This window comes from Lemur catta, chromosome 14 (genome assembly GCF_020740605.2).
Source record: "Lemur catta isolate mLemCat1 chromosome 14, mLemCat1.pri, whole genome shotgun sequence".
In the NCBI taxonomy this organism is placed as follows: domain Eukaryota; kingdom Metazoa; phylum Chordata; class Mammalia; order Primates; family Lemuridae; genus Lemur; species Lemur catta.
The window spans coordinates 154,433-166,197 of NC_059141.1; the positions used below are offsets into that span (position 1 = coordinate 154,433).

At 50.1% G+C, this 11,765-nt stretch overlaps 1 protein-coding gene across 1 annotated transcript; it reads left to right on the plus strand.

Annotated features, from left to right (window-relative positions):
* Positions 1-209: 209 nt before the first annotated feature.
* Positions 210-10,557, plus strand: SYCE1 (synaptonemal complex central element protein 1). The gene is made up of 13 exons (XM_045568089.1): positions 210-283; positions 5,431-5,493; positions 6,221-6,280; positions 6,632-6,706; positions 7,360-7,407; positions 7,646-7,700; positions 8,358-8,447; positions 8,692-8,755; positions 9,514-9,580; positions 9,658-9,781; positions 9,859-9,969; positions 10,126-10,213; positions 10,425-10,557. The coding sequence occupies exons 1-13, from the start codon at positions 214-216 to the stop codon at positions 10,500-10,502; spliced, it is 993 nt and encodes a 330-aa protein (XP_045424045.1). The 5' UTR covers positions 210-213; the 3' UTR covers positions 10,503-10,557.
* The last annotated feature ends 1,208 nt before the right edge of the window (positions 10,558-11,765 follow it).

Genomic DNA, 11,765 nt, shown 5'->3' on the forward strand with positions numbered 1-11,765 from the left:
AACAGGTCTTGCCGGCCTAGCAGCTTGAGGCATGCGCACTAGCTGCTGGGCAGGGACCCCAGACCGTTACCCACCTGCGCTCTCGCAACGAGAGTGCCGTGCGGGAGTGCACTGCGCAGGCGCACTGCAGAGCGTTTCCCCGCCCCCGGCCAGGGTTTGGTCCAATCACCAGTCGAAGTGCGGAAAGCGCCGGCGGCGGGCGTCTGAGAGGAAATGGCGGGCAGGTCCGGGCCTTCGAAGGCAGACCCCGCGGGAGCCATGGAGCGGGCTGAAAAGGCCGGAGGTAGCGGTGGGAGGCCGGTAGTAGGGTGGAGGGCCTCCCTCAGACACCGGGCTCGAGAAGAGGCTGAGGACGGGGCCTGAACGCGGCGGGGCGGGCTGGGGTGTGGGCCGTGGGCGGCGGCTCAGGCCGTAGTTCTGACCGCAGGGACGGAAATGGCTTTGACGCTTTCGTGACGAGAAATTTCAGCTGTTCTGCAAAGACGAGGGGTGATTTACCCGCATGCCCACCACTCGGCGTTAGCACGTGCAGTTCTCACCGTATCTGTGCCGTCTATTTTAGGTTTAGGTAATGAGTCAAACGGCATCCCTCCGCCTCATTGCAGAGAATTTCCAAAGGCACCTCTGGACGTCCTGCGCGTCCCTGGTGCCACCAAACCTAAGGGAATCGTAACCTCCCCGTTACTCTCAGCTCGGTACCAGCACGTAGCCACACGTCCCCGCTGGGTCGCAGTGGGTTAGCAGTGGAGCCCCCGCCCGGACGGGGTCTCCCGGGTGGAGACCGGCTCCCCGCGACCTCCGGCGCCGCCTCCTGGCCCCGACCTGCCGGGCGCGGGCTCCCGCCTCCCCGGGGAGACAGGGACACGGCGGCGCGTTCAGCTGTGCAGGCCACACATGGCAGCCCGGCAGAGAGGAAAAAAGGGAAACGTTCTCCCCTGGCCACATCCACCTGTAGGAGGAATCCTCCTGCGTGTCTTGTGGCGATCTTCAAACTCACACAGAAGTGGAGAGAACTGTAGAGTGAACTCTCGAAGACCCGTCACTCAGCCTTTCACCCTCTGCCCTTGTGGGTTCCTCTATTCCCCCGCTTAAAATGCTCCAAGGAACGTGTGCCCGGCGCTCCCTCCAGACCTGTCTGCACTAATGCAGGCGTGGTACGTGGCTGGTGCTCTGTAACGTTTTTACAAAATCAAGGTCTGAATATTGAAATAAGCTTAGCGCAGAAAGCTCACTAGGGGCAGGGTGTAACCCCCAATGACAGCCCTCAGCTAAGGACAAAGAGGACGCATACGGGACAGGTGCATATATACCCCTTTCATTAAGCACCTCCTGTGACCTACCCTACACTATGCTAATTAAGCCTTTCAGCAACACAGCTTCATGGTCCTCAAATAAGCTAGTATGTTTAGATGAAGGTTTAAGCGACTTCACCAGTGTCTTAGTCAGTTTGAGCCGCTTTAATAGAAATATTGTAGCATGAGTGGCTTATAAACAGCAGAAATTTATTTCTTACAGCTCTGGAAGCTGGAAGTCCAAGATCAAGGCGCAGGCAGTTTCATTATCTGGTCACGACCTGCTTCCTGGTTCATAGACTTCTCTCTTCTCATTGTGTCCTCACATGGTGGAAGTTGCTATGGAGCTCTCTGAGGTCTCTTATAAGGACACTGATTCTATTTCTGAGGGCTCCACCCTCATATCCTAATCACCTCCCAAAGGTATCACCCTTAATGTCATCCCACTGGGGGTTAAGATTTCAGCATAGGAATTATGGGGAGCGGGGACACAAACATTCAGTCTATAGCAACCAGCAATGGAAGAAATTTAAAGGACAAGATTCCAGTTTCAGTCTATCAGGTTGCTTAACAAGGGGTACAGGGATACTATCTAGTGTCAGTGACACTCTGGGGACACAAACCTTTCCATGCAGAGCTGGTAGGAAGACTAGTGGGTAAAGGATTCAGAGTTGCCCATCTGGCAGGATTTTTAGCATATAAATTGCTTTTTCCCCTTTTCAGTCACCTTTCAATAGAAAATCTCATGAAGTACACAGATGCACGGACTGAATAAAGTCAATGGAGCCTCAGTGGTGGCAGCACAACATGGGGAGGGAATGGTGAAATCCAGCTGTACCAATGCATGATGCAGAATACTTGTGCAGTGGGTTTCTGAAATGGGGAAGAAATTTAATAAAAATTCTGTTAAATAAAATCTACTTTAAATTATTAGATATAATTATACTGACAGCATGATTTTCAAAAGAGATATTTTTATGAGAGAAAAGCAAATTGGAAAAATTGCAGTGATTACAGACCTGCATAGGTTGCATAGAATAGTGTCTGGAGGCTGTTTCCTCGTTAATGACTCTAAGAAGGGGATTTGGATTTAGTAGGGAATGCAGAGGAGAGGGGATATTTTGGATCTTATTGTTTGATTTTTCTATTAGGAATATGTAGGTACTACTTTAAATGTATAAGAACTTTAAAATTAAGGCAGAAAGAAGGGGACATTTTTCAATGTTATTTCAGGATCAGATGTTGATATCTATCACTGTTGTCCCACCTGTTTCTGAAGCTACATGGGATTCTGTAATACGTCACTTTGTACTTTCTTTCCCTTTTAATATATCTAGAATACCTTTTCATCTTAACACATGGATCTATTTTCTTTTCAATGGCTATGCAATATTCTGTTGTGTGGATGAACCATAAATCCTCTACTGATGCGCACTCAAATTGTTTCCTACTTTTGCTTTGACAAATAGTGTTTCAACATCATTGAACATGCCTTTTGCCTACTTCACTGAGCTTATCTAGTGGATAAATTCCTAGAGGTGGAATTTTGTCTTCAAAATGTAACCAAAATGCCCTCTAAAAGCTTGCATTGGTTTTTGCAGTCTCTGTCAGTGGATACCAGTGCCAGTTTCCACGCATCATTGCTAACACTGGGTACTGTCAAACTTAACCTTTACCAGTCTGCTAGGTGCAATATGTTAATGTGCATTTCTTTAATTATGACTGAAGTGTAGTACATGTTCAAATATTTATTGGCCATTTGTGTAATTTTTTGTTACATGTCTCTCCTTTTCTCCACTCTTTTGTAGAAATGAGTTTACCTTGTCTGTATTGATTTGATTGGCAGATTTTTTTTTTTTTTTGAGACAGAGTCTCACTCTGTTGCTCAGGCTAGAGTGCCGTGGCATCAGCCTAGCTCACAGCAACCTCAAACTGCTGGGCTCAAGCAATCCTCCTGCCTCAGCCTCCTGAGTAGCCAGGACTACAGCCATGTGCCACCATGCCCGGCTAATTTTTTCTATATATATTTTTAGTTGTCCATATAATTTCTTTCATTATTATTTTTTTTTTAGTAGTAGAGATGAGGTCTCGCTCTTGCTCAGGCTGGTCTCTAACTCCTGAGCTCAACGATCCGCCCGCCTCGGCCTCCCAGAGTGCTAGGATTACAGGCGTGAGCCACCGCGCCCAGCCTGACTGGCAGATTTTTAAAAACTTTTTATTACAGAAAAACTTAAGCATATACAAAAGTAGAGAACAAAGTATAATTATTCCATGAATCCATCTTCCAGCTTTAACAATGATCAGCTCTCGACCAATTTTGCTCATTCATTCTTTTTTTTTTCTTATTTTTCTTTTTTTTTTTTTTTTTTCTTTTTGGTGGCAGGGGACAGGGACTTGCTCTATTGCCTGGCATGGAGTGCAGTGCAGTCATAATAATTAACTGCATCCTTAAACTCCTGGGCTCAAGTGATCCTGCTGGCTCAGCCTCCCAAGTAACTGGGACAACAGGCCCACTAGTTTTATTATTATTACTTACAGATTTGTAGAGATGGGATCTTACTATGATGTCTAAGGTGGTTTCAAAGTCCTGGGCTCAAGCAATCCTCCAATCCTGGCCTCCCAAAATGCTGGGATTACATTTGTGATCCAGCACACCCAACCCAATCTTATTTATTATTTACCATTACCTACTCCCTACCACCCATTCCACTATTGCAATTTAAAGCATCCCAGCATCATAAAATGTCACTCATAAATATTTCCAGGTATATCTCTAAAAGACAAGTACTCTTCAGAAAAGTAATACCATTGTCACGTCTCTATGACAACAGTAATTCTTTTACTTCATCAAATATCTAGTCAGTTTTCAAATTTTACTGATTGTGTCATTAGTAGTTTTTTATAGTGCATTTGTTTGAATCAAGATCCAATGACAAGGGTGGGCACAGTGGCTCATGGCTGTCATCCCAGCACTTTGGGAGACTGAGTCAGGAGGATTGCTTGCGGCCAGGAGTTCAAGACTAGCCTGAGCAGGAGCAAGACCCTGTCTCTACAAAAAATAGAAAAGTTAGATGGGCATGGTGGTACATGCCTACAGTCCCAGCTACTCGGGAGGCTGAGGCAGGAGGATCATTTGAGCCCAGGAATTTGAGGTTGCAGTGAACTATAATGATGTCATTGCACTCTAGTCTGGGAGACAGAGTGAGACCCTATCTCAAAAAAACAAAAACCCAATGAGAGACCATTGAGGTTGGTTCATGTGTCCCTTAAGGCCCTTTTTGTCTGTAAGGGTCTTCTTTTCTGTGTTTTCCCCCTCAAAACTTACTTGTTAAACGAACTATGTTGTTTTTTCCTGTGGAGTTTCCCAGTCTGGATATTGCTAATTGCATCCCTGTGTGCCATGTAACATGTCGTTCTATCCCTGTATTTCCTCTGAATTAGTATTTACATCCAGAACTTTCATGAGTATTAGCATCATTTCTTGGCAAGAGTTCGTAATAGGAGCTGGTCTTACTACATCAGATGGCTCATGATGTCTGGTTACCACGAATAGTGACTTCCTAGATCTACTAATTCATTAGGTGGTTAAAAAAGTTTCCAATAACTATAAAAACTAATATGAAATAATATTTTACAAGGAGGCTTCAGAATCAGTATTGATTATGTACAGGAAAGCTGTTTGTATTTATGCATGTTTTAACTAAACATCTTACTGCATTTTCTTACCGGTCTGTGTTGTTTTGTATAAGAGTCTCCAGAACTTTTTAATTGTTTATGCCATCTTCCAGTTATAGTGATTTTTGACTCCTTGTTCCAGTTTTTTATACCTCATTTTTTCCTGCATTATGAGAGCAGGAGCTTTGACCTTACTTCGCGCAGTCTTGGCAATGAGAGCTCACCCCACCCTCGCCAGGACTTCCGGGAAAGGGATATCTGGTGTCATTTCACCTGTAGAGAAAAGCTGACCATGGAGGGGCCCGATTCATCTTGTGCCTGTCCACCTCAGGAGAAGGAGCAAGGATACCACTCTGGCTGGAGACCTGCCCGCAGCCCACCTCAGTCCCAGCTAGGGCTGTCAGATCCTTTCTCTGGCCTCTCACTCTACTGGATTCTGAAATGTTTAATTTTGTTTCCACAGGGCAGGACACATCCTCACAGAAGATTGAAGATTTAATGGAAATGGTGAAAAAGCTGCAGAAAGGTCATGTGTCTCCTCTTTGTCTGAGGCTCAGCCTGAGGTTTGGGGTCAGGCTAATGTTGGTTCCATTCCAGGCCCCACAATTTATAAACTTGGGAAATTATCCCCTTTCTTTTAACATTTAATTCCTTGAACTAAAGATAGGACCCTGTGATTCAAAATTAAAGAAGCATAAGGGTGTAAGGAGACAAAACATTTTCCCAAAACCCTGACCCACGCCCCTTGCTGGTCAACCGTTCAGCTCCACTGCACTGCATTAGATCCAGAGCTGTCACCGCCACCTCCCTTCCTTCCACCTCACCTCCTGCTGCACCCTCCTGGCTCACCAGGCTGCTGCCAGCCCCGGCCATGTTCCCACCTCAGGGTGGGCTTTTGCACTGACTGCCTCCCACTTTCCCCCAGAGAGCTGCAGGGCCTACCCTGCTCCCTTGATTTGGGGCCCTCATGACAGCTTCCCATATCCAAGAAGTACTTCCCACTCCTTTGCTCTTTAACCCATTGCCCCACTTTATTTCTCTTGACCACAGTTACCACAACCTGACTTGGTATCTCTATTTGTTTCTTGTCTCACTCACTCAGAATGTGAGCCCCGTGAGGGCCCCACACAACACCTGCTTGCAGTAGGTGCTCAACAGATGTGTGTTGAGTGAAAGCAGCAGAGACACAGGGCTGGCAGCCACCCCACCTCTGACTGCTTTCTCATCAGCTCAACCCCCTTTCCTCCCTGCAGTGGGAAGCCTAGAGCCGCGTGTAGAGGTCCTAATGAACCGGATTAATGAGGCTCAGCAAGGTGAGCAAAGGGGCCTTGGCTGCCAACCAGGACCAGCTACATGGTTTACTGGGTCCATTGCCAAATGAGAATACGGGCCCCTTGTTCCAAAATTACTGGTTATTAATGACAGCAACAGCAGAGCTAATTACAGGGCACTTCTACATCCAACTGCCGTAGTCGTATGCCCATAAACCTGGCCCTACTGCCAGCTGAGCCTGGAAAGAAGGGCCTGGACTCTGGAAGCCTCTGCTCCATAAAATCTGGGCCCCTCTAGGTTAACTTGAAGGCAGATGTGAAATGTCACTGTTGACGAGGGAATGTGCAGCTGGAGGCTGCACTCACACAATGTCCTTCTGCTCTTTGGTGAAGCAAAAAAGAAAGCAAATGCAGAGCTAGGAGAGGCTCAGACCATCTGGGAGGCCCTGCAGAAGGAACTGGACTCACGTAAGCAAGCCATGGGTCACCCGGAAGTCCCCACACTGTCTCAAGCCTCTTCCAACCCTGTATTCCAGACACTTGACATCTTTGCCATGGCTAAGGCCCCTTCTCCCTCTCTAGTCTCATGTCCTCTTCTCTCTGCTGGTGGGAGTGTTCAGGAAACACCCTCCAAACACTCTCCTGCCTCAAGGCTTTTGCCAGGTTGCTCCCTGTGCTCCCCAGATAATACAGGTTCCTCTTACCTCATGTCATCAATCAGCTCTGAGCTCCAGTGTCCCCTCCTCAGACAGGCCTTCCCCTATCATCTCATCTAAACAAGGCACCCTGCCCTCGTTAGTCACAAGCCCCTGCTGCTGATGTGTTTCTCCACAGCCCTTATGTCACTCCGTGAGTGTGTGTTTTCTCCCCACTCCATGTACCAGTGTGGGCATGGGCATCCTGCAGAGCCCTCACAGCCACCTCTGCAGACACAAGGCCCTTGGGTGCTCACAGGCAGTATGGGCACCAGAGGAAAGGGGAGGGGGTCTCACCCAAAGGGGTCCACATTTGGGTTGGGGGGCAGGGCTGTACCCAGCCTCCCATGTGACTGTGGACAAGCCCTGTCCCTGAGGGTGCAGTAGGGTGGTCTCTGATGCCTGAACATGTCACTGTGCTTCCAGTGCGTGGAGAGAAAGTACGACTGAAGGAGATCTTGAACAAAAAACAAGGTATTTACAGTTCCCCTGTCTCTAGGCTTTTGCCTTTGCCACCCGAGGAAGCCCACTCTCCCTATGACGGCCTTTTGAAACCTGCCTCAGCTTGCATCCCTGCTGTGGCTGCCACCAGACTCACAGGAAATGTCAAAGCCCAATCAGGTGTCCATGGACCTGACATGACCCAGCCCTGTTCCCTCTGCCCACACCCAGTGCCTTGGTGGCTCTCAAAGGCCTGCTGCTCTCCCTGCAGAGACCCTGAGGCTGCTCCGGCTGCACTGCCAGGAGAAGGAGAGTGAGGCACAGAGGTAAGAGCTTCTGGCTGAGCCTGGCTCTGCCCTGCCCCTTCATTCTGGGGGATCAGAGGGAGTAAGGGAGATGACTCTTAGGCCCGCACCTCTCATTTTCTCCCTCTGTACAGTGGAGAGGCCAGAGAATGTTTTCCCCTCTTGGCTCCACAGCAGGTGGCAGTGTTGAGGGCAACACTCAGTGGCATAACCATTGCTACGCTGTCAGCCAGATGTCTTCAGTTGGTCTTTGTTCTGTGCCTTTTACTCTTTAGCATCCAGCTCCTCGGCTGGCTGTTCACTCATCTGTCTGTTCATTTAGGCATTGAGACAACCATGTGTTCATTCTCTGTCCATCCGTTATCCTTCCTTCTGTCTCTCCACCTCCTTAATGCTTCTGTAGCTGTTCTGTTACCAGAGGCCTGAGCCCTGGTACACCGAGGAGGGAACTGTTTGGAAACTCAGATGACAGGAAGGTGTGTGTGCATTTTCCCTGGACCACGTCCATGCTGCTCTCTCTAAACCTGAGGGGCCAGTGCTCATGTCAGCCCCTGCCATCACAGGTGACACAGACAGGCCTCAATGTAGATGGATGACACAGCCCTAAGCAAAGGAGGCCGAAGCCCCATCCCAGCCCCTCCTGGGGAGTCCTTAACAGAACACCTTGCCTCTTCCCAGGAAGCACACTGTGTTGCAGGAGTGTAAGGAGAGAATTTCTGCCCTGAACTCCCAGATCGAAGAAGAGAAGAACAAACAGAGGCGGCTGAGGTAAACCTCAGTGCCTGATGCCTGGGAGGTTAGGATGGGTTGTAGTAATATCAGGAATGGGGGCCGAGGAGGGGCCGACTGAGCTGAGCCTTGGAGGGTCAAGGTGGTGACGGTGCCTCCACTGGTGTAGAGAGTGTGGGCAAAGCCCCCCAAGCTCTATGCCTGAAGACCCCTGGGCCCAGACCAGGCTGTGAAGGTGGGGTCTCAGCCCATAGCCCCCCATGCCTGTGTGGTTGGCTCCCAGGTTGGATTTCGAGGAACAGCTGGAGGATCTGATGGGCCAGCACAAGGATCTCTGGGAATTCCACGTGAGTCCCTCAGAGCCACTCCTCCCACCTCCACATCCTCCCTGGCAGGACCAGGCCCAAACCGTGGAGTCATCCCGGGGCCTTCTTCCTCTCACCTGCCACACCCAGTTGCCGAGCAAGCTGTGGTGGTGCTAAGGTCAGCATTGCCCTGAGTCCATCCCCTGGTCACCGTCCTTGGGTGCCTGGCGTCCTCACTGCTGATCCTGCCCACATGTTCCTGCTCCCCTCTGCGTCTGCCCAGTGGTCAGGAGGATCCCTGATCAGACCAAGGTCGAGTTCTCCATTGGGGACGTCCATGGATGTGTCTGTGACTGTCACACACAGGGAGACAGTGAGGTCCAAGGCAGCCACTGTTTGCCCCTGGGGGAATCCCAGGCCCCAAACAAGAATATAGCCGGAGATTTGGTGTTAGGAGGGAAGGGGCTGGTGAGGAGGCCCCAGCAGGAGGAAGGGGCAGGGAAGGGCTGCAGCGCTGTGCTGGCAACCAGCACTCCAGATAACAGCCCCGATCGGTAGTGCTTGCAGGTTCTCTGTTGTGAAGAACAATCACAGGAGCCTCTTCACCACAGCACTGTGGGCATGTCAGGTGACAGAGGCCCAGGGGGAGGCGGTGACCAGTGCAAAGGCCTTGAGACTGGACTGTGGCTGTTTTGCATGTAGAGGCAGAGTAGTAGGAAGTGAGGCCTGGTGAGCAGCTGCTTTGAGACATGGGGGAGAGGGCTGGGAGGTGTAGACAGGCCTCCTTTCTGTCCCCTCAGAAGCCGGAGCAGCTGGCAAGGGAGATTGGTGCCCTGGACAGCAGCAAGGAGCAGCTGCTCAAGGAAGGTGAGGCCAGGGAAGATGGATGGCCCTTATCTGACCTCACCTGCCCTCACCTGCTCACCTGCCCCTTCTCACTGCAGAGAAGCTGGTGGAGGCAAAGCTGGAGGATGTGAAGCATCGACTGTGCTCCCTGTGTGGGGCCGAGGGTCCCTCCACCATCACTGAGGGGCTCTTCCTTCGCAGCCAGGAGGCTGCAGCGGCAGTGTAAGATGTGGAGGTGGAGGGGGTGGGAGGAGGGAGAGGTGGGTGCTGACCGTCCCCTATGGCCCCCCACCATCCAGGCAGCTGTTCCAGGAGGAGAACAGGAAGGCTGAGGAGCTCCTGGCAGCTGCTGCCCAGCACCACCAGCAGCTGCAGCAGAAGTGCCAGGAGCTGCAGCAGAAGCGGCAGAGGTGGGTGTGGGGCCCCAGCTCCCCTCAACCCTCCCCAGGAACGTGACCGAGCATGTCTCTCCTCTCCTCTCTGCCTCTGTCTTTGTGTCTCTTCACAACCTCTTGTCCCTCACCCCTTTCCCCTCCTCCTCCCTGATCCCACCCTTTACCATCCAGACTGAAGGAAGAGTTGGAAAAGCACAGGGTGCAGGCCCCTGCCCAAGCCCACGGCATGGAACAGGAAGGGGCTGGCCCAGGAGAGGTGGTGAGCCCAGAACTGGGTGGCAGGGAGCAGAGACAGCTTCTGAAGGGGGCTGGGGTGGGAGGACAAGAGGGATGCTGGGAGTTCTTAGAGGATGGTCTGTGGGGAAGGGCGTTCCTGCAGGGAACACAGCCAAGGTGTTGGGGGCTGGGAGGGGATGGTGTGGGCATGGGGATGGGTAGAGATCCTCACCCTGGACCTTGACCTCCCATAGGCCAGTCCCAAGCCCCTAAAAGTCCATGAGGAGAAAGACCTGGAGCCATCCACCGAGCACGGACTGATGCTCTCCTAGGCCAGAGGGACACATGCTACCCCCGACCTCATCCTGAGGGGCTTCAGGAAATAAATGCATAATTTTTGTATAACCTACCTCAGCCGAGTCTGTGCTGTGGGGGGGTGGGGTGTCAGACCTGAACCCATAGGCCACTGGGACTCGGTGAAACCTGGGCCAGAGTTGTACACAGGCAGTTGATGAATGCTCCTTAACCTCCAGGTCTCTGGACTGCTCGCCTCTGGGACCTGGCAGGCTATTTTGGGTCTCCAGGCAGACAGATGCAGGCCTGAGACACTCTCACAGTGGGCCCAGGGGGTCTTGAACCCACCTTCACACACACACATCTTGTGATGATTTCTGCAATTCTTTCATATAGGCCTGGACGGCAGACTCCCAGAAATTAAAAAATGAGCATCAGTGAGCTGGGGTCCTAAAACCAATCAGTTCCACATCGTAGGCCCCACTGCTTAGATGAGAAAAAGAAATGTGCTTTGAGGCTGTGTGTAGTTTGTGCTTTCATGAACACAAAATATATAACTAAGGCTCTTGTTGGCAGGAACATGTTATGTTAGAAGTTCTCAGTGTCCAGGAAGTCATTCAATTAGGACTTAAACTGTGTGCATCTGAAGCATCCTTCAGAGTCACCAAAATGCATCGACCCAATTAAAGCCAACCATGGAGTCAAGCCTGCATTGCCTATGTCAGCATACAGCGGATGAACAGAGAGACCCCTTTTCTTGACAAGTTCACACACTGGTGGGCCAGTAACACGGTGGGTTAGAGAGCAAGCCCCTCTGGAGAGTGCTCTCCATGGAGGGAGGGAAGAACATGCCGAGGAGGAGGAGTTCTTCACTCAGTCCAGAACGGACCAAAGTCCCAAAGTTCTATCCCTCAGTTCTCTAATTATAAGATGGGGTTAGTCATACCTGTGTTAGAGATGAACTCAAAAAACACCATCAAAAAGAACTTACCTCAAGTGGGAATCAGAAAATACATAAAACTGAATGGCTATAAAGACATCACATTTAAAAGCTCCAATTCAGCTAAGCCCATGATTAAAAGGAACTTTTTAGCTTTTGTTAGATTGATAATAAAAACCAAAAGTCAACCAATGATTAGTTCGATTGATGAATAAAAGACCTTTGACAAAAACTAGAACTAGCAGGCAACTTCCTTTAGACTTACTGGTGAAATGTTTAGTGTTTCATGTTGGGGATAATTCAAGGATATTTGCTATATTCAGATACTATTTATCATACTGGAAGTTCTGGACAGTGAAAT